At 47.3% G+C, this 21,149-nt stretch overlaps 1 protein-coding gene across 1 annotated transcript in view; it reads left to right on the top strand.

The window, feature by feature from the left end:
- The window catches only part of LOC122930545 (granulocyte-macrophage colony-stimulating factor receptor subunit alpha-like), a 129,585-nt gene that overhangs the window by 91,318 nt on the left and 17,118 nt on the right, over positions 1-21,149 (top strand). The window contains exon 8 of the mRNA XM_044284015.1: positions 874-1,021. Within this exon, the coding sequence (XP_044139950.1) occupies positions 874-1,021 (148 nt within the window). The remainder of the gene's footprint in view (positions 1-873; positions 1,022-21,149) is intronic.

The raw sequence follows: 21,149 nt of genomic DNA on the forward strand, positions 1-21,149 counted from the left end.
TGGAAAATGTTCTAACAAATTAGCCACCTCTTCGGTGGAAATTTCTAAGCAACGGTCAAAGCATGAAACAGGAGAGTCCCGTTGCTGAAGTATCTGTATGGCACCTCCGCCGCTCATATAGAGATCTACTGCAGATGTTACTGTACATATTTCCATGGGAGATGCAGCTTGTTGAGAATGTCACTGCAATACATTGTGTAACAATATTACTAGAGATGAGCGAATCAAATCCCACAAAGTGAAATTCAATCTGAATTTCAGGATAAATCGGTTCGCCTCCAAGTCGAATTTACTTGTGCGTCGTGTTAGCAAATCGATTTAACCTGAAATAGTGTAAAAAACAAGAAAGTTCATACTTACCTCCTCCATTTGCTCGCGACGGGCCGCCAGCCGCCATCTTGATTGAATATCTCGGCCAAAATCCCGTGCGTGGTGACGTATTGCGTCAACACGCTGGCCGGAGTGATGAAGTAATCTCGTGCCACTTGAGATTTCGCTCCAGACCTTCAAGAAAGATGGCGGCGGCCGGCCCGTCGAGAGCAAATGGAGGCGGTAAGTTTGTTTAATTTTTTTTTAATGTTAATTTCACACAGTTTTTACACTCAGATGCCGCAATCATGTATAAATGCGGCATCTGAGGGGTACAATGAAGGTGGGTGGTGCTATCACAGCTCCCTGTCATTGCACCCGCTACTTAAAAAAAAATATGCACTTCATGACAAAGTAATTAGTCACAAAGCAATTATTATTTTTTATTCGGCGAATCAGCCGAATTGAAATTTTTCTAAATTCGCTCATCTCTAATTATTGCTGTATATCATTGCTCCATCTAAAATTACAAATAACTTTACTTTTTGCATACTTGCATTTCAGGGAATTGACATTGAGGAGACTAATGAATATGTCTATAAAACTGCTAAATTCCATCAGAATGAAAAACTTAGTGTAACCATGGGGGCAAAATGGCAAGATTGCTCAAACTATCAGGAGTGGAGTGCATGGAGCGAACCACATACAATTGGCAAGTAACAGTTGTCATGCCTTCAGCAAGTTATATGTATGAGTACACATATACTGTATACTGTGCTAGTGTTCATGTTGCTTTATAAAGCTCCATCTAGTGGCCATTTGTGCAAAAAGTCTCTACCTAGCTAGCATTTATTATCTTGTATATCCCATGTGACATGCACAGTCTTTATCCCCTATTACGCTGATGACATCATCAACCCAGCGCACAGCATCCATCTTTTTCCAAGAACTGAAGGACATGCAGCATTTTTAAGCGTTCCTCTAACTTAATGTGGAATCAGTAGTATGGTTAGTTAGCATTGCAAGATGTATAATCATGTGCATTGATATGTTTGTATTGAATGCAACTAGTGTTGAGCAAATCAAAGGATCCAAAGTGGAATTTAATCCGAAGTTTAGGAAAAATTTTATTAATCACAAATCCCAATTTCCTCACACTTCGTGGTAACAAATCATTTTTTTTCTAAAATGGCGGCTGCACATGTTACAAAGTAAAAGTAAGAAGCCCAAGAACGCAAGGTCACCCATAATGCTGTGCAGCCAGCCAGTCAGCAGAGCTCCTGTGATGTCACAGCCCTATAAAAGCCTGTGAGTTGAGCGTAGGGAGAGACATGGCAAGTGGTCATGCTCTAGGTTGCTGAAAATTATTTAAAAAAGAATATTGGATAGAGTGCAGGAAGATCGTAGGGAGAGTTTTTTAGACTGTAGTGAGAGCATAGGGAGACTGCAGGTTGAGTGTAATCTTGTTCAACTGCAGTGACATGTTATTTTATACATAGACTTACTGTGCGTCAGACTCAGCATTAGGCCTCTTGCACACAACCGTATGGCTTTTTCAGTATTTTGCAGTCCGCAAAAAACTGATCTGCAAAAAATATGGATGTCGTCCGTGTGCATTCCGTTTTTTGCAGAACGGAACAGCTGGCCCCCGATAGAACAGTACTATCCTTGTCCGTTATCTGAACAATAATAGGACATGTTCTATCTTTGAACGGAACGGAAAAACGGAAATACTTAAACGGAAAGCATACGGAGTACCTTCCATTTTTTTTTTTTTTTGCGGATCCATTGAAATGAATGGTTCCGTATACGGTCCATATATTGAACGCAAAAAACGGAACTTAAACGGGAAAAAGATGCTCGTGAGCAAGAGGCCTTAAAGGGTGGTCTAATATAGCTCCACGTGCATCTTGTTACTGCCACTGCTGTTGGCCCCCATCCCCGCTCTATTATGGGGCTATTATTTTCCCTGTTACTACCACTGCAGTTGGACCCCATCCCCACTCTATTATGGGGCCATTATTGTCCCTGTTACTACCACTGCTGTTGGCTCCCATCCCCCCTTTATTATGGGGCCATTATTGTCCCTGTTACTACCCCTGCTGTTGGCCCCATCAACACTTTGCTATGGGGCCACTATTGTCCCTGTTACTGCCAGTGCTGTTGGGCCCCACCCTCACTCTGTTATGGGGACACCATTGTCCCTGTTTGTCCATGTTGACATTACTGTTTATTTTTCCATTTTTCTGATCCATCAGAAGAACAGGAAAAAAAAAAAAGATCCTGTATACAAAATATAGGATTCATTTTTTTTTTTGTTCTTCTGATGGATCATAAGAACGGAAAAATAAACAGTAATGTGAACACCAGCTTATTGCCACTGCTGCAGCCCACCTTCCACGTTCTGTAATGGGGCCAATATTGTCCTTGTTACTGCCACTGCTGTAGGACCCATTCCCTCTCTGTCATGGGGCCATTACTGTCACTGTTACTGCCAATGCTGCTGCTTCCACCCTCCCCACTCTGTCATGGGGCCATGGGGCCACTACTTGAATCTTGGAGCACTGCACGGTTAATTCCACAGCGATAAATTAGACCTGATGGTAACAGTGAATTGTAATACTGACGCACAGTAAATATACAGCTAGCAGAAGGGATTAAAAAGCATGTGTTTGGACTGCCACAACATGCATTAAAAGAACATTTTATTTCTCCAGTTTCTAATATGATTTGGCAGAATGGCCTGGGTATACCTGATTTAGCGCGATTTGTAACAAATTTATTCAGAACAAATCAAATTTCTTGTGAAAGTTTGGCAAATTGCCCGAATCAAATGCTTGACATGCTTCCACTATTCTCATCTGACTTTTATGCTTTTTTAAGCCTGATGATAGGCTTAGTATTTTTCCACTGCTCAGATGTCTCTTTTAGGCCTCATGCACACGACCGTTGTGTGTTTTGCGGTCCGCAAACCGCGGATCCGCAAAACACGGATGGTGTCCGTGTGCATTCCACAATTTGCGGAACGGCACGGACAGCCATTAATATAACTGCCTATTCTTGTCTGCAAAATGTGGACAAGAATAGGACAGGATATATTTTTTTTTGCGGACCACGGAACGGAGCAACGGATGGGGACAGCACACGGAGTGCTGTCTGGATCTTTTGCAGCTCCATAGAAGTGAATGGTTCTGCATCCGAGCCGCCAAAAATGCGGCTCAGATGTGGACCAAAATAACAGCCGTGTGCATGAGGTCTTCTTAATCTGTATCCTATGCCAGAGGTATACAGTGGCAAGGAAGCAGGAAGGTTCCTGCTCACTGAGTACACAGTATAACTAACTGCTAAAAAATAGGGAAAGTTTTGCATAGAAAATGCTAAAATGTTCCTTATTATATATTAATATATTTTTAAATATTCTAATGCATGCTGAATTTTTCCAGTAAAGAACAGTACAGGTTTGTTCTTATCATTCTTCTTGGTTTACTATATCTCTTAATGATTGGTGCGCAATGACCAGTTAAAAAAAAAACATGATTGCTATACTCTTTTGGAAGATGTGTTTTATTCTATATACAGTCATGGCCATAAATGTTAGCACCCCTGAATTTATTACAGAAAAGTATTGCTGTAACACATGTTTTGCTATACACATGTTTATTTCCTTTGTGTGTATTGGAACAAAACCAAAAAAGGGAGGAAAAAAAGCAAATTGGACATAATGTCACGCCAAACTCCAAAAATGGGCTGGACAAAATAATTGGCACCCTTTCAAAATTGTGGATAAATAAGATTGTTTCAAGCATGTGATGCTCCTTTAAACTCACCTGGAGCAAGAAACAGGTGTGGGCAATATAAAAACCACACATGAAAGCAGATAAAAAGGAGAGATGTTCACTTAGTCTTTGCATTGTGTGTCTGTGTGTGCCACACTAAGCATGGACAACAAAAAGAGGAGAAGAGAACTTCTGAGGACTTGAGAACCAAAATTGTGGAAAAATATCAACAATCTCAAGGTTACAAGTCAATCTCCAGAAATCTAGATTTGCCTTTATCCACAGTGTGCAACATTATCAAGAAGTTTGCAACCCATGGCACTGTAGCTAATCTCCCTGGGCGTGGACAGAAGATTTTTTTTTATAAAAGGTGTCAACGCAGGATAGTCCGGATGGTGGATAAGCAGCCCCAAACAAGTTCTAAAGATATTCAAGCTGTCCTGCAGGCTCAGAGAGCATCAGTGTCAGTGCGAACTATCCGTCGACATTTAAATTAAATTAAATGCTATGGCAGGAGACCCAGGAGGACCCCACTGCTGACACAGAGACATAAAAAAGCAAGACTACATTTTGCAAAAATGAACTTGAGTAAGCCAAAATCCATCTGGGAAAATGTCTTGTGAACAGATGAGACCAAGATAGAGCTTTTTGGTAAAGCACATCATTCTACTGTTTACCAAAAATGGAATGAGGCCTACAAAGAAAAAAACAGTACCTACAGTATGGTACAGTACAATATGGTGGAGGTTCATTGATGATTTGGGGTTGTTTTGCTGCCTCTGGCACTCGGTGCCTTGAATGTGTGCAAGGCATCATGAAATCTGAGGATTACCAACGGATTTTGGGTCGCACTATAGACCCCAGTGTCAGAAAGCTGGGTTTGCGTCCAAGATCTTGGGTCTTCTAGCAGGACAATGACCCCAAACATACGTCAAAAAGCACCCAGAAATGGATGGCAACAAAGCGCAGAAGTCTGCATGTGTCGCGCATTAAGCAGCCACTGGCGCAGTGAAAAAAAAACAAGCTCCCACAACCTGTCCTGCTGCAGAGTTCGTACAGGTAGTCATTAACTGCACGTTTCTGCTGGAGCAGCCTATCAAGCATATACAAGGTGGAGTTCCATTGCGTCGGGCTGTCACAAATCAGACTTCTGATGGGCAGGTTGTGTCCCTGCTGAATGTCAGCAAGGCGAGCAATGGCTGTGTAAGATCTTCTGAAATGGACAGAGATTTTCCTGGCCTGCCGCAAGATGTCCTGAACTCTGGTGTATTTGGCAACAAATCAGTGCACGACTAAGTTCAGGACGTGTGCCATGCATGGCACATGTGTCATTTTGCCCTGTTCTAATGCGCTCAGCAGATTGGCACCGTTGTCACACACCACTTTACCAACTGTCAAATTGAGCGGGGTTTGTCACTGATCTGCCTGTGAATGCAAAGCTGAAAGGAGTGCAGGACCGGTGTGGCTCTTGGCTTCCAGGTACAACAGACGCAGCACAGCATGGCAACGTCTCACCTGGCACGTCGAATAGGTTCTGGGGATCTTGGGGGGCGCAGCGGAAGAGACTGTAGCAGTGGAAAAGGAGGAGTCGAGCGGAGGGTATATGGTGGTGGTGGTGTTGGTAATGGTGTCTTTGGGGGTGGACACAGCAGAGAGTGAAGAGGGTGCAGATAGAAAGGATGAGGATGGTGCAGAAGTGGAAGGCTGAGTGAGCCACTCAACCAAATCTGGTGCTTCCTTTCTTTTGCCTGTCATTTTTTAAATGATCCTGTGACAAAAGTCTCTATAGAAGCACAGCTTCAATCAGCTGTTTTGGGGGGCGACTGGTCTATCACACCAGTTATAATGATTTTTTCCAGTATCGTTTGTCACTGTGTGTCTTAGAGGGAATGCAGCAAAACAGCAAACAAATGCTGCAGTACCCAAATACACTATAAAGAAAGTATATTGGTATATAACACTGCGCTTCAATCAGTCATTTTGGGGGGCGACTAGTATATCACACCAGTTATAATAATTTTTGTAATTGCGTTTGTCAGTTGTAGTATCGCTGCAGAACTGCTCACCAGTCACCACCACTGCTGCACAGTACATATCCACTATAATATGCTTTCTATGTTAGAAAGAATATTATAAGTGTGACTCTATTTTATTTTATTTTATATAAAAGTACAAAACAAAGCTAAAATTCAACAATTAAACAATAACCCCTCTGGCCCAGCCTTACTTACACTCACACTCATACCTCAACTAGCAGACCTATAAAATCAACTACAAAAAAAAAACCCTAACTGAAACTTACCTTGCCGACCCGACTGTAAAAACCCCTAACAAAAACACAACAGAAAAATAGACTACTCGTCATAACATAAGACAACGTAAAATAAAGGCGACCCTCGCCAAACTAAACTAAAACCAAACCTTGCCTTAACCTAATAAATAAATATATATTTTTTTAATATATATATATATATATATATATTTTATATATATATATATATATATATATATATATTTTTTTTTTTTTTATATATATATATATATATATATACAGTACAGACCAAAAGTTTGGACACACCTTCTCATTCAAAGAGCTTTCTTTATTTTCATGACTATGAAAATTGTAAATTCACACTGAAGGCATCAAAACTATGAATTAACACATGTGGAATTATATACATAACAAAAAAGTGTGAAACAACTGAAAATATGTCATATTCTAGGTTCTTCAAAGTAGCCACCTTTTGCTTTGATTACTGCTTTGCACACTCTTGTCATTCTCTTTATGAGCTTCAAGAGGTAGTCACCTGAAATGGTCTTCCAACAGTCTTGAAGGAGTTCCCAGAGATGCTTAGCACTTGTTGGCCCTTTTGCCTTCACTCTGCGGTCCAGCTCACCCCAAACCATCTCGATTGGGTTCAGGTCCGGTGACTGTGGAGGCCAGGTCATCTGGCGCAGCACCCCATCACTCTCCTTCATGGTCAAATAGCCCTTACACTGCCTGGAGGTGTGTTTGGGGTCATTGTTCTGTTGAAAAATAAATGATGCTCCAACTAAACGCAAACAGGATGGAATAGCATGCCGCTGCAAGATGCTGTGGTAGCCATGCTGGTTCAGTATGCTTTGATTACTGCTTTGCACACTCTTGGCATTCTCTTGATGAGCTTCAAGAGGTAGTCACCTGAAATGGTTTTCACTTCACAGGTGTACCCTGTCAGGTTTAATAAGTGGGATTTCTTGAGTTATAAATGGGGGTGGGACCATCAGTTGCGTTGGGAGAAGTCAGGTGGATACACAGCTGATAGTCCTACTGAGAAGACTGTTAGAATTTGTATTATGGCAAGAAAAAATCAGCTAAGTAAAGAAAAACAAGTGGCCATCATTACTTTAAGAAATGAAGGTCAGTCAGTCTGAAAAATTGGGAAAACTTTGAAAGTGTCCCCAAGTGCAGTGACAAAAACCATCAAGCGCTACAAAGAAACTGGCTCACATGCGGACCGCCCCAGGAAAGGAAGACCGACAGTCACCTCTGCTGCGGAGGATAAGTTCATCCGAGTCACCAGCCTCAGAAATCGCAGGTTAACAGCAGCTCAGATTAGAGACCAGGTCAATGCCACACAGAGTTCTAGCAGCAGACACATCTCTAGAACAACTGTTAAGAGGAGACTGTGTGAATCAGGCCTTCATGGTAGAATATCTGCTAGGAAACCACTGCTAAGGACAGGCAACAAGCAGAAGAGACTTGTTTGGGCTAATGAAAACAAGGAATGGACATTAGACCAGTGGAAATCTGTGCTTTGGTCTGATGAGTCCAAATTTGAGATCTTTGGTTCCAACCACCGTGTCTTTGTGCGACGCAGAAAAGGTGAACGGATGGACTCTACATGCCTGGTTCCCACCGTGAAGCATGGAGGAGGAGGTGTGATGGTGTGGGGGTGCTTTGCTGGTGACACTGTTGAGGATTATTATTCAAAATTGAAGGCATACTGAACCAGCATGGCTACCACAGGATCTTGCAGCGGCATGCTATTCCATCCGGTTTGCGTTTAGTTGGAACATCATTTATTTTTCAACAGGACAATGACCCCAAACACACCTCCAGGCTGTGTAAGGGCTATTTGACCATGAAGGAGAGTGATGGGGTGCTGCGCCAGATGACTGGCCTCCACAGTCACCGGACCTGAACCCAATCGAGATGGTTTGGGGTGAGCTGGACCACAGAGTGAAGGCAAGAGGGCCAACAAGTGCTAAGCATCTCTGGGAACTCCTTCAAGACTGTTGGAAGACCATTTCAGGTGACTACCTCTTGAAGCTCATCAAGAGAATGCCAAGAGTGTGCAAAGCAGTAATCAAAGCAAAAGGTGGCTACTTTGAAGAACCTAGAATATAACATATTTTCAGTTGTTTCACACTTTTTTGTTATGTATATAATTCCACATGTGTTAATTCATAGTTTTGATGCCTTTAGTGTGACTCTACAATTTTCATAGTCATGACAATAAAGAAAACTCTTTGAATGAGATGGTGTGTCCAAACTTTTGGTCTGTACTGTATATATATTTTTTTTAACCATCACCATTTTATATAAAAATACACAAATCAAAACAAGACTATTCTACGTTGCCTAACCAAGCCCTAGTCCCCAACTACCTAACCCATCACCTTTCACCCATTCACCCAGGGCTGACCTCCGCCTCATGTCTTTATCATGTCCGCATAGTCCGAGGCCAGCTCTTCCTCCACCACCCACATCTAGCCCCTCGCCCCATGTCCGCATAGTCCAGGGCTAGATGCAGGCCTCCCCATGGGGCCCTGGAAGGGTGTCCGGGAGATCGAAAACTGGATCACCCTCTCCCAGCCAGAGACTCTCATACTTATCCCGATTGATCATGGACCCGGATGCCTCCGAGTAGCGGTCCACCTCAGACATCACGTACTCCGCCTCCCCTCTCGAGGACACGAAAATGGTGACATCATCAGCGTATGCAACTGCCTTCAGAGTGGCTTCCGGCGCCGCCCGATCCATCCCGACTCCCGCCAATGGACCACGAACGATCCTCCTAAGAAAGGGATCGATCGCAAACACGTATAGAAGCGGGCTCAAAGGACAACCCTGACGAACGCCAGACCCAACCTCAAAAGAGCAGCCAGACCAACCGTTCACAAGCGGGAAACTCTCCACCCCCGCATACAAGGTCTTTAGCCAATCAACAAACCCCCCCCCGGCAGGCCATACTTCTGAAGGACCGACCAGAGGTACTCGTGGTTCACCCGATCAAACGCCTTTGCCTGATCTAAGGATAGCATGTACCCCTTCCAGTGACCTGCTCTACCCTGTTCCACTGCCTCTCGGACACCGAGCACAGCACTAAAAGTGCTGCGGCCTGGAACTGAGCAATGCTGGGCCACCGAAAGGAGTTGTGGCGCAAACTTCACCAACCTGTTGAATAGTATCTTGGCCAGAATCTTTCTGTCCGTATTAAGAAGTGCTATGGGTCGCCAGTTCTCAATACTACTCGGATCTTTACCCTTTGACAGAAGGATCAGGGCTGACCTCCTCATTGACTTCGGTAGAGTGCCCGAGGATAGACACTCATTGAACACCTCAGTCAAGAGGGGACTTAAAGAGTCCTTAAAGGTCTTATAAAACTCGGATGTCAAGCCTTCCGGACCTGGCGACTTCTTCAGAGCTAACCATTCCATCGCCAGGATAACTTCCTCCTTACTGATCTCTTCCACCAAACCGTCAAAAGAGAGGTGAGCTCCTGACTCAGGGGTGATTTCAGCCAGGAAAGCCGACATCTTGTCCCGATCTAGTTTCTTCTTTCCCAAGAGGCACGAGTAGAAGGATCTGACGATTTCCAGGATCCCTGATCTGGACCTGTTCAGGGATCCTGTACTATCAACCAGTCCCACCCCCAACTTACTACTTACTGACATCTTGCAGTTTCTGTAAGGGTCGGGAGAGCGGTACTTCCCGAAATCCCTCTCAAAAACCAAAGATGTGTGCCTATCGTACTGGCACCTCTTGAGTAAAGATTTCACTCTGGAGATATCCTCTTGGCTACCCCCAGTCGAGACCAGACGCTCGAGTTTCCTCCTCAGACCCTGGTACAGGCGGTACCTGTCCAGGGACCTGAGGCTCGAGAGCTGGCGGAAGAACTTTGACGCCCGATCTTTGAATATCTCCCACCACTCTGACTTCACAAAGATCCAGCAACTCTACCTGACGGAAGTCCTTAAAGGATTGTCTCACCTCTGCTTTCTCTAAGAGGGCCGAATTTAGCTTCCCATTGCCAAATTTAGCCTCTTCCCATTTGGGGGGGGTTCTGCAACATTCAAAGAGAACATAATTAGACAGTGATCAGAGAATTCCACCTCTACCACCTCTAAAGGTGAAAAAGTAGCCTCCTCCTTTAAATAAAACCTGTCTATTCTAGACCTAATCTGACTACCTCTATAATAAGTGAAACCACCGTGGCCTGGGGTGTGCCTAATGTGGACATCCACCAGGCGAGCCTCGCTAGCTATGCTATTCAGGGATACACTATCATAAGCCAGTTTCTGGTGCCTCCCCGGTCTTGGGACCTTGTGACTGTATTGAAGTCCCCGCCAAAGACCACCTGCCGACTCGTAAAAAGGAAAGGTTTGATTCTCATAAAGAGACGCTTCCAATCCCACCTGGTTTGGGGACCATAGATGTTTATCAGGCGAAGCTCTTGACCCTTCATGAGGACATCTAAAATCAAGCACCTCCCTATTTCTAACTCAACCACTCGTCAGCTTTCTACTGGTGCGGTAAAAATAACCGCCACTCCGCTATACGGCTCAGCCGCAAGAGACCAATATGATGGACCACACCTCAACTCCTTTTTTGCTTTATACACAGCCGCCAAATCTGGAAGCCTGGTCTCTTGCAAAAATAAAATGTCAGCTTCAACCCAGCTGAGAAAATCAAAGGCTACAAACCTAGCCGCATCCGATTTAATACTGACGACCTTAAAGGTCGCCAGCGTCAAGGGAGAGAGTACCGCCATATAGAGTATTTAAGTTAGACGGCCTTCTTCCTTCCCTTCCCCTTCTTCTTCTTACCCCTCTTCGGGCTACCCCCTAAGGTGGCACGATTTCTTTTGAGAGAGACAATGGTGTCCATCTCATTAGTCACCACCGCCTCCTCCTTCGCACCACCCTTGGCATTCCCATTCCCAGTGTCTGGACCCGCCCCACCTCCCGAGGACCTTGCATCCTCATCGGAGGGAGGCGCGGGCCCTTCCAAAGGCTCCTTCTCTTGCCCCTCCGGCTCCCCACCTTCAACCTCCTTCCCGGAAGAAGAGGAGGCAGAGATCTCATCCAAGGTGAGGTACCCGTTGGAAAGATCCAGGGGAAGAGAGTCAGGATTAGAGAGGTCCAGGGTGGAGATGGCTTTGCCTTCCACAGGCACACTAGTCGGGCTGATCTTTTTTTGGTCAGACGTTTCTTTCTTGTTTTTTTAGACTCTGTCTCACTCCCCTCTGTTGCACTCTCGTAGCAAGAGGACAGAGTCACCTCGGATCAGTCTAGTCTCCTGAGTTCCTCATTCACCTCGATATCCCCCAGGGTCTTAGCTCTAGGAGAGGCATTCTCTTGGGAGGGCACAGGCATCACCCCAGGATGGGGTTCCACCTGCCCCCTCTCCATTTGACGCCTCTCCCTCCGTCTCTGCTGGGACAGGCCGTCTTTTCTCTTCATCAACCCCACTTCCCTGTCGCCTACACCAGCACTCGCCTCAGCAGTGGGGGCCTCCCGGCTCGCCTCCGCGTGTGCACGAGCCACGTTGGCGACAGAGCGAAGGCAACGACTGAACGGGTGCCCTCGCTCACCACACAGGTTGCATCTAATCTGCCCACAGGATGCAGCTAAATGGCCTTCACCCCCGCACAACGCACACCTCTGCACTCGGCAGTTGGCGCTGAAGTGCGAAGGGCTTCCGCACTTGTAACACAGCTTTAGCTGCCCCCTGTAGAACACCATGATCCTATCCCGACCAAGGAAAGCAGATGACGGTATGTGGGAAACCGACCCCCCTGAATGTTTCAACTTAATTAGAAACGTCCAGGCACCCGACCAGATGCCAAACTCATCCAGGTTCTTGCTAGGAAGACCCTGGACGTCCCCGTACCTGCTCAACCAGGTCAAGAAGTCAACACAAGAAAGTGACTCATTACGGGTCAGAACGGTCACTTTCTGGCGGGTTATCGCTTGCACAAAAAACCCCTGCCAGTCCGGCTGGTCTTTTGCCAGTTCATACCCAGACCAGAAAAGTTCAAGACTTGAGTTGAGCGAACACCTGGATGTTCGGGTTCGAGAAGTTCGGCCGAACTTCCCGGAAATGTTCGGGTTCGGGATCCGAACCCGACCCGAACTTCGTCCCGAACCCCATTGAAGTCAATGGGGACCCGAACTTTTCGGCACTAAAAAGGCTGTAAAACAGCCCAGGAAAGAGCTAGAGGGCTGCAACATGTAGGTAAATCCCATGCAAACAAATGTGGATAGGAAAATAAATTAAAATAAAAATAAAATAAATAAAAATTAACCAATATCAATTGGAGAGAGGTCTCATAGCAGAGAATCTGGCTTCACGTCACCCACCACTGTAACAGTCCATTGTCAGATATTTAGTCCCAGGCACCCAGGCAGAAGAGAGAGGTCCCTTAACAGAGAATCTGGCTTCATGTCAGCAGAGAATCAGTCTTCATGTCATAGCAGAGAATCATGCTTCAAGTCACCCAACACTGTAACAGTCCATTGTCAGATATTTAGGCCCAGGCACCCAGGCAGAGGAGAGAGGTCCCGTAACAGAGATTCTGGCTTCATGTCAGCAGAGAATCAGTCTGCATGTCATAGCAGAGAATCAGGCTTCACGTCACCCACCACTGTAACAGTCCATTGCCATATATTTAGGCCCAGGCACCCAGGCAGAGGAGAGAGGTCCCGTAACAGAGAATCTGGCTTCATGTTAGCAGAGAATCAGTCTGCATGTCATAGCAGAGAATCAGGCTTCACGTCAGCCACCACTGTAACAGTCCATTGTCATATATTTAGGCCCAGGCACCCAGGCAGAGGAGAGAAGTCCCATAACAGAGAATCTGGCTTCATGTCAGCAGAGAATCAGTCTGCATGTCATAGCAGAGAATCAGGCTTCACGTCACCCATCACTGTAACAGTCCATTGTCATATATTTAGGCCCAGGCACCCAGGCAGAGGAGAGAGGTCCCGTAACAGAGAATCTGGCTTCATGTCAGCAGAGAATCAGTCTGCATGTCATAGCAGAGAATCAGGCTTCACGTCACCCAACATTGGAACAGTCCATTGTCATATATTTAGGCCCAGCACCCGGAAAAAGGAGAGGTTTATTCAACTTTGGGTTGCCTCGCAATATAATGGTAAAATGAAAATAAAAATAGGATTGAATGAGGAAGTGCCCTGGAGTACAATAATATATGGTTAAGGAGAGGTAGTTAATGTCTAATCTGCACAAGGGATGGACAGGTCCTGTGGGATCCATGCCTGGTTCATTTTTATGACCGTCAGCTTGTCCACATTGGCTGTAGACAGGCGGCTGCGTTTGTCTGTAATGACGCTCCCTGCCGTGCTGAATACACGTTCAGACAAAACGCTGGCCGCCGGGCAGGCCAGCACCTCAAAGGCATAAAAGGCTAGCTCTGGCCACGTGGACAATTTAGAGACCCAGAAGTTGAATGGGGCCGAACCATCAGTCAGTACGTGGAGGGGTGTGCACACGTACTGTTCCACCATGTTAGTGAAATGTTGCCTCCTGCTAACACGTTGCGTATCAGGTGGTGGTGCAGTTAGCTGTGGCGTGTTGAAAAAACTTTTCCACATCTCTGCGATGCTAACCCTGCCCTCAGAGGAGCTGGCTGTGACACAGCTGCCTTGGCGACCTCTTGCTCCTCCTCTGCCTTGGCCTTGGGCTTCCACTTGTTCCCCTGTGACATTTGGGAATGCTCTCAGTAGCGCGTCTACCAACATGCGCTTGTACTCACGCATCTTCCTATCACGCTCCAGTGCAGGAAGTAAGGTGGGCACATTGTCTTTGTAGCGTGGATCCAGCAGGGTGGCAACCCAGTAGTCCGCACACGTTAAAATGTGGGCAACTCTGCTGTCGTTGCGCAGGCACTGCAGCATGTAGTCGCTCATGTGTGCCAGGCTGCCCAGGGGTAAGGACAAGCTGCCCTCTGTGGGACGCGTATCATCATCGTCCTGCGTTTCCCCCCAGCCACGCACCAGTGATGGGCCCGAGCTGCGTTGGTTGCCACCCCGCTGTGACCATGCTTCAGCCTCATCCTCCTCCTCATCCTCGTCCTCCTCGTCCTCCAATAGTGGGCCCTGGCTGGCCACATTTGTACCTGGCCTCTGCTGTTGCAAAAAACCTCCCTCTGAGTCACTTCGAAGAGACTGGCCTGAAAGTGCTAAAAATGACCCCTCTTCCTCCTCCTGGGCCACCTCCTCTTCCATCATCGCCCTAAGTGTTTTCTCAAGGAGACATAGAAGTGGTATTGTAACGCTGATAACGGTGTCTTCGCCACTGGCCATGTTGGTGGAGTACTCGAAACAGCGCAACAGGGCACACAGGTCTCGCATGGAGGCCCAGTCATTGGTGGTGAAGTGGTGCTTTTCTGCAGTGCGACTCACCCGTGCGTGCTGCAGCTGAAACTCCACTATGGCCTGCTGCTGCTCGCACAGTCTGTCCAGCATGTGCAAGGTGGAGTTCCACCTGGTGGGCACGTCGCATATGAGGCGGTGAGCGGGAAGGCCGAAGTTACGCTGTAGCGCAGACAGGCGAGCAGCGACAGGATGTGAACGCCGGAAGCGCGAACAGACGGCCCGCACTTTATGCAGCAGCTCTTACATGTCGGGGTAGTTGTGAATGAACTTCTGCACCACCAAATTCAGCACATGCGCCAAGCAAGGGATGTGCGTCAAACCGGCTAGTCCCAGAGCTGCAATGAGATTTCGCCCATTATCGCACACCACCAGGCCGGGCTTGAGGCTCACCGGCAGCAACCACTCGTCGGTCTGTTGTTCTATACCCCGCCACAACTCCTGTGCGCAGGGGCGTACATAGAAATCATTGGGCCCCATAGCAAGAATCTTATTGGGGCCCCACTAACTCCATCCACTTGCCCATCCCACCACCTGCCCTGGCTTCTCCCCTGCCATACCCCCAGCAGTTGCAGCCGTGTAGACATTAGGAGCTACTTTCACACTTGCATTTCTATTTTCCGGTATTGAGATCCGTCATAGGGTCTCAATACCGGAAAAAAAAAACACTTTTGATTGTCCCCATTCATTGTCTGAGGGCACTGTCCACTATAAGCAGCACACAGGCACAGCTCATGGGGGGGGTGGGCTATGGTGGTGCTGGCATAATAGTATACCAGTGCCACCATATCCCCCCTTGCCTTATGAACTGTCAGAACCTCCTAATGCATACCTCAGCTGCTGCAGAACATATAAAGCTTCGTTCACATCTGTGTTGGGGCCTCATTCGTGGATCAGGTCATAAATGCTGGACACAATTTTATAGCCTGGAAGATGGAAACCTGACATCTCATCATAGTCAGCGGGAACCGTCAGGTGTTGTCGTCCATGAAGTGCAAGATCCGGAACTGCAGTGATTTTCGTTGATTTGCTCCTATGACAGCAGAACAGCGACCGTCACCAGCACAGAAGTGAACAAGTAATACACACCTCAGCTGCTGCAGAACATTATAATAGTGACAAGGGAACTACAAGTCTCATCATCACCAGATTATTATTGGAAATTAGGGAGCAACACAGGGAGAGGTGAAAGTGGAGAGAACTACAATTTCCAGCATGTCCAGGCTGTTATGATCAGATACAAGCAGACATTACACAGAGTATTAGGCCGGGTTCATATCACCGTTTAGTTTTCAGTTCTTCTGATCCGTCAGATGAACAGAAAAATAAAGAAAAAAAATGATCCTGTATTTCAAGCATCAGTTCTGCACATTTGGCATCCGTTTATGCCATTTCTGTCGGAGATCCGTTATTTTAGACAGAAAAAAGTCCTGCATGCAAAACGGAAAACTAAACTGTGATGAGAATCCAGCCTAAGAAAAGAGAACTACAACTCTCAGCATGTCCAGATTATAGGACATCATCTAGTTGTACCAGGTAAGAGCTTTAAAAATAAATAACTATAACCCCCAGTATGGCCAGACTTATTATGGGGCATTAGTATACATTCCAGGGGGTATAAGAGAGAACTACAACTCCCAGCATTACCAGCCTGTACTAGGGCATACGTTTAAATTACATTGAGAAACATATAATACGACAAAACTACAACTCCCAGCTTTTCTAGGATGTTATGGGTTATCCCAGAACACCACTAACCTCTCCTCCAGCAGGCACCACACAGAAGCTCCGCCCCCTCACAGTGATATGCCACAGGTCTTTCACCAGTCCTATGCACTGGTCACACGATGATGACATCACCAAAGGTCCTTTAGACTTCTGCTCTGCTATTTATTGGCTTTCTGCACTGGTCACATGGTTGATGACATCACCAAAGGTCCTTTAGACTTCTGCTGCTCTGCTATTCATTGGCTTCCTGCACTGGTCACATGGTTGATGACATCACCAAAGGTCCTTTAGACTTCTGCTGCTCTGCTATTCATTGGCTTCCTGCACTGGTCACATGGTTGATGACATCACCAAAGGTCCTTCTCCACCTCTTACTTTCTCAGGTAGCCATACAAGTGTAATTAGTGGGCGGGGCCTATCCTCCACTGCGGGCCCCCTTCCCCCAGGGGCCCCATAGCAGCTGCGTGGTCTGCCTCTATTGGAGGTACGCCACTGCCTGTGCGGTGTGGGGCCTGTCCCCCAAACATATGAGTTTCAGAATGGCCTGCTGACGTTTACCCCGGGCTGTGCTGAAGTTGGTGGTGAAGGTGTGTGGCTGACTGGATGAGCAGGTGGAAGAAGAGGAGGAGGAAGCTGAGTAGGAGGAGGTGGCAACAGGAGGCAAAGAATGTTGCCCTGCGATCCTTGGCGGCGGAAGGACGTGCACCAAACAGCTCTCCGCCTGGGGCCCAGCCGCCACTACATTTACCCAGTGTGCAGTTAGGGAGATATAGCGTCCCTGGCCGTGCTTACTGGTCCATGTATCGGATACTTGGTTGTGCAGGGAAGGCACGGCTCTCTTGGAGAAGTAGTGCCGGCTGGGAACAACATACTGTGGGACAGCAAGTGACATGAGCTGTTTGAAGCTGTCTGTGTCCACCAGCCTAAATGACAGCATTTCATAGGCCAGTAGTTTAGAAATGCTGGCATTCAGGGCCAAGGATCGAGGGTGGATAGGTGGGAATTTACGCTTTCTCTCAAATGTTTGTGAGATGGAGAGCTGAACGCTGCCGTGTGACATGGTTGAGATGCTTGGTGACGGAGGTGGTGGTGTTGGTGGTACATCCCCTGTTTGCTGGGCGGCAGGTGCCAACGTTCCTCCAGAGGCGGAGGAAGAGGCCTAGGCGGCAGCAGCAGAAGAGGCCGAGGCGGCAGCAGCAGAAGAGGTAGCAGGGGGAGCCTGAGTGACTTCCTTGTTTTTAAGGTGTTTACTCCACTGCAATTCATGCTTTGCATGCAGGTTCCTGGTCATGCAGGTTGTGCTAAGGTTCAGAACGTTAATGCCTCGCTTCAGGCTCTGATGGCACAGCGTGCAAACCACTCGGGTCTTGTCGTCAGCACATTGTTTGAAGAAGTGCCATGCCAGGGAACTCCTTGAAGCTGCCTTTGGGGTGCTCGGTCCCAGTTGGCGGCGGTCAGTAGCAGGCGGAGTCTCTTGGCGGCGGGTGTTCTGCTTTTGCCCACTGCTCCCTCTTTTGCTACGCTGTTGGCTCGGTCTCACCACTGCCTCTTCCTCCGAACTGTAAAAGTCAGTGGCACGACCTTCATTCCATGTGGGGTCTAGGTCATCGTCCCCTGCATCGTCTTCCACCCAGTCTTGATCCCTGACCTCCTGTTCAGTCTGCACACTGCAGAAAGACGCAGCAGTTGGCACCTGTGTTTCGTCATCATCAGAGACTTGCTGAGGTGGTATTCCCATGTCCTCATCATCAGGAAACATAAGTGGTTGTGCGTCAGTGCATTCTATGTCTTCCACCGCTAGGGAAGGGCTAGGTGGATGCCCTTGGGAAACCCTGCCAGCGGAGTCTTCAAACAGCATAAGAGACTGCTGCATAACTTGAGGCTCAGACAGTTTCCCTGGTATGCATGGGGGTGATGTGACAGACTGATGGGCTTGGTTTTCAGGCGCCATCTGTGCGCTTTCTGCAGAAGACTGGGTGGGAGATAATGTGAACGTGCTGGATCCACTGTCGGCCACCCAATTGACTAATGCCTGTACCTGCTCAGGCCTTACCATCCTTAGAACGGCATTGGGCCCCACCAAATATCGCTGTAAATTATGGCGGCTATTGGGACCTGAGGTAGTTGGTACACTAGGATGTGTGGCTGTGGCAAACGGCCATGTCCTCTCCCAGCACCAGACGGTCCGCTAACACCACCACGACCATGTCCGCGTCCTTTACTAGATGTTTTCCTCATTGTTATCGTTCACCACAACAACAAAAATATTATTTGGCCCAATGTATTGAATTCAAATTCAGGCCTTTTTTTACAGACACCTAACACTATCTGGCTATCTATTTAGGTACCGTATTACACTAATACAGGCACAGCAGTAACCACAGATTTAGCTGACTATAAATTTGAGGCCTATTATTTAGGCGCTGGGTGACAGGTATACGTTTACAGACAGAATTAGACTGGGATATGCACAGTAGCGTGTGTGTGAAGTTATTGAGAATGACCCTATTAGCACCTTGAATCTAATATACCCTTTTAGGGATAAATTTAAAGTAGGCCTGATACAGCAGAAACCACTAATTTAGAGAATTGCTAAATTGGGAATTGTATTTCAACCCAGAACAAAAACTGTGCTTTGACGGACACTAAATAACTTGCCCAGCCACAGCAATAACCACAGATTTAGCAGACTATAAATTTGAGGCCTATTATTTAGGCGCTGGGTGACACAGATGGTTTACAGACAGAATTAGACTGGGATATGGCCAAAAAAATAACCACACTATTGATGGTTAAATGCACTTGGTGTGACAGCTTGACCAACCACACTATTGAGGGTTAAATGCACTTGGTGACAGGCTTAGCTTGCCCCTGATGTAGTATATGGCCAAAAAATAACCACACTCTTGATGGTTAAATGCACTTGGTGTGACAGCTTGACCAACCACACTATTGAGGGTTAAATGCACTTGGTGTGACAGCTTGACCCTGATGTAGGATTTAGCCAAAAAACAACCACACTATTGAGGGTTAAATGCACTTGGTGACAGCTTGCCCCTGATGTAGTATATGGCCAAAAAATAACCACACTATTGATGGTTAAATGCACTTGGTGTGACAGCTTGACCCTGATGTAGGATTTAGCCAAAAACAACCACACTATTGAGGGTTAAATGTACTTGGTGGCAGCTTGTGCTGGCGCACCACAAGACACCAGTTTGCCGCCGATCACCCCAGAAAAAAATGAATGAAAAACGCTCTGGGCAGCCTAAAAACAGTGAGTTGAATAGCAGCAGTTCAATGATCTACAGCTGCAGATGGATCACTGAATGAAGTCTTTTGAATGAGTTAATCACTGCCTAATCTCGCCCTAACATCGCAGCTGCAACCTCTCCCTACACTGATCAGAGCAGAGTGACATGTGGCGCTACGTGACTCCAGCTTAAATAGAGGCTGGGTCACATGCTGCACTGGCCAATCACAGCCATGCCAATAGTAGGCATGGCTGTGACGGCCTCTTGGGGCAAGTAGTATGACGCTCGTTGATTAGCTGCTTTGCAGCCTTTCAAAAAGCGCCATCAAAGCGAAGAAACACCGAACCCAAACCCGGACTTTTACGAAAATGTTCTGGTTCGGGTCCGTGTCACGGACTCCCCAAAATTCAGTACGAACCCGAACTATACAGTTCGGGTTCGCTAATCTCTATTCAAGACCCTCTGGCCGGGCAAAACTGACATCAAACTCCCGGGTGCCTTACGGATTTATCAGGGCAAAGATGTCACATGCCCTCATGCCCGTCTGAAAGAGAAGCTCCGCCACCCTCTTCCTGGTAGGGCACGCTTCATTGCCTCTCCATTTCAGACAGACAACATTCCGTCCGGGGCCGGTTGTAGGTGAGGACCAGGTGGTCTCGCCCCCGCCTTGCTCTCGGAAGGCACGCAGGCCATGCCTGTCTATCCAAAAGGATGGATCCACCTGCTGCCCCCCTACTGCAATGGAATTCTCCCCTCTCCTAAGAGCCTCTAGAAGTTGCTGCTGCAAGTTACCGTCAACAAGACATTGGTAATGGGGAGGACAATGGGGACCGGCCCTCCCCCCCTGCACTGGCAACCACACCAGCATAACTTCTGCCAGGCGTAACCGACGCAGGAGGGGCAGTCGGACCGGGCCCACCCCCACCCCCCAGACCTATCTACAGCAGGTGTCACTCCAGACCCCTCTGAAGGGGCTACATGAGGTGCATCGGCCACTTGTACAGTGGCCGGCCGACCTCCAACATTCACCCCTCCATCAGGGCCCGGGGCAACACCACTAACATAAACTGTATTTGCACAAGTTGTCATGGAACCATGAACCAGACGTACAACAAGAGATAAGTGGAAATAAGAAGGCTTTATTGAAAATCAAGCTGTAAGGCAAAAGTCCAAGCAGATGGCTAAACCGAAGCAGGGTCTTGCGAAGCCAGAAGTCAGGAACCAGAAGGGTAGTCAGACGAAGCCTGGATCAGGAACCAGCAGGGTAGTCAGACGAAGCCTGGATCAGGAACCAGCAGGGTAGTCAGACGAAGCCAGGATCAGGAACCAGAAGGGTAGTCAGACGAAGCCAGGATCAGGAACCAGAAGCAGCAGCAGTCTTAGAAGCATGTGAACACAGGAGGACCAAGCAGGGAACTGA

This window comes from Bufo gargarizans, chromosome 3 (genome assembly GCF_014858855.1).
Source record: "Bufo gargarizans isolate SCDJY-AF-19 chromosome 3, ASM1485885v1, whole genome shotgun sequence".
Classification (NCBI taxonomy): domain Eukaryota; kingdom Metazoa; phylum Chordata; class Amphibia; order Anura; family Bufonidae; genus Bufo; species Bufo gargarizans.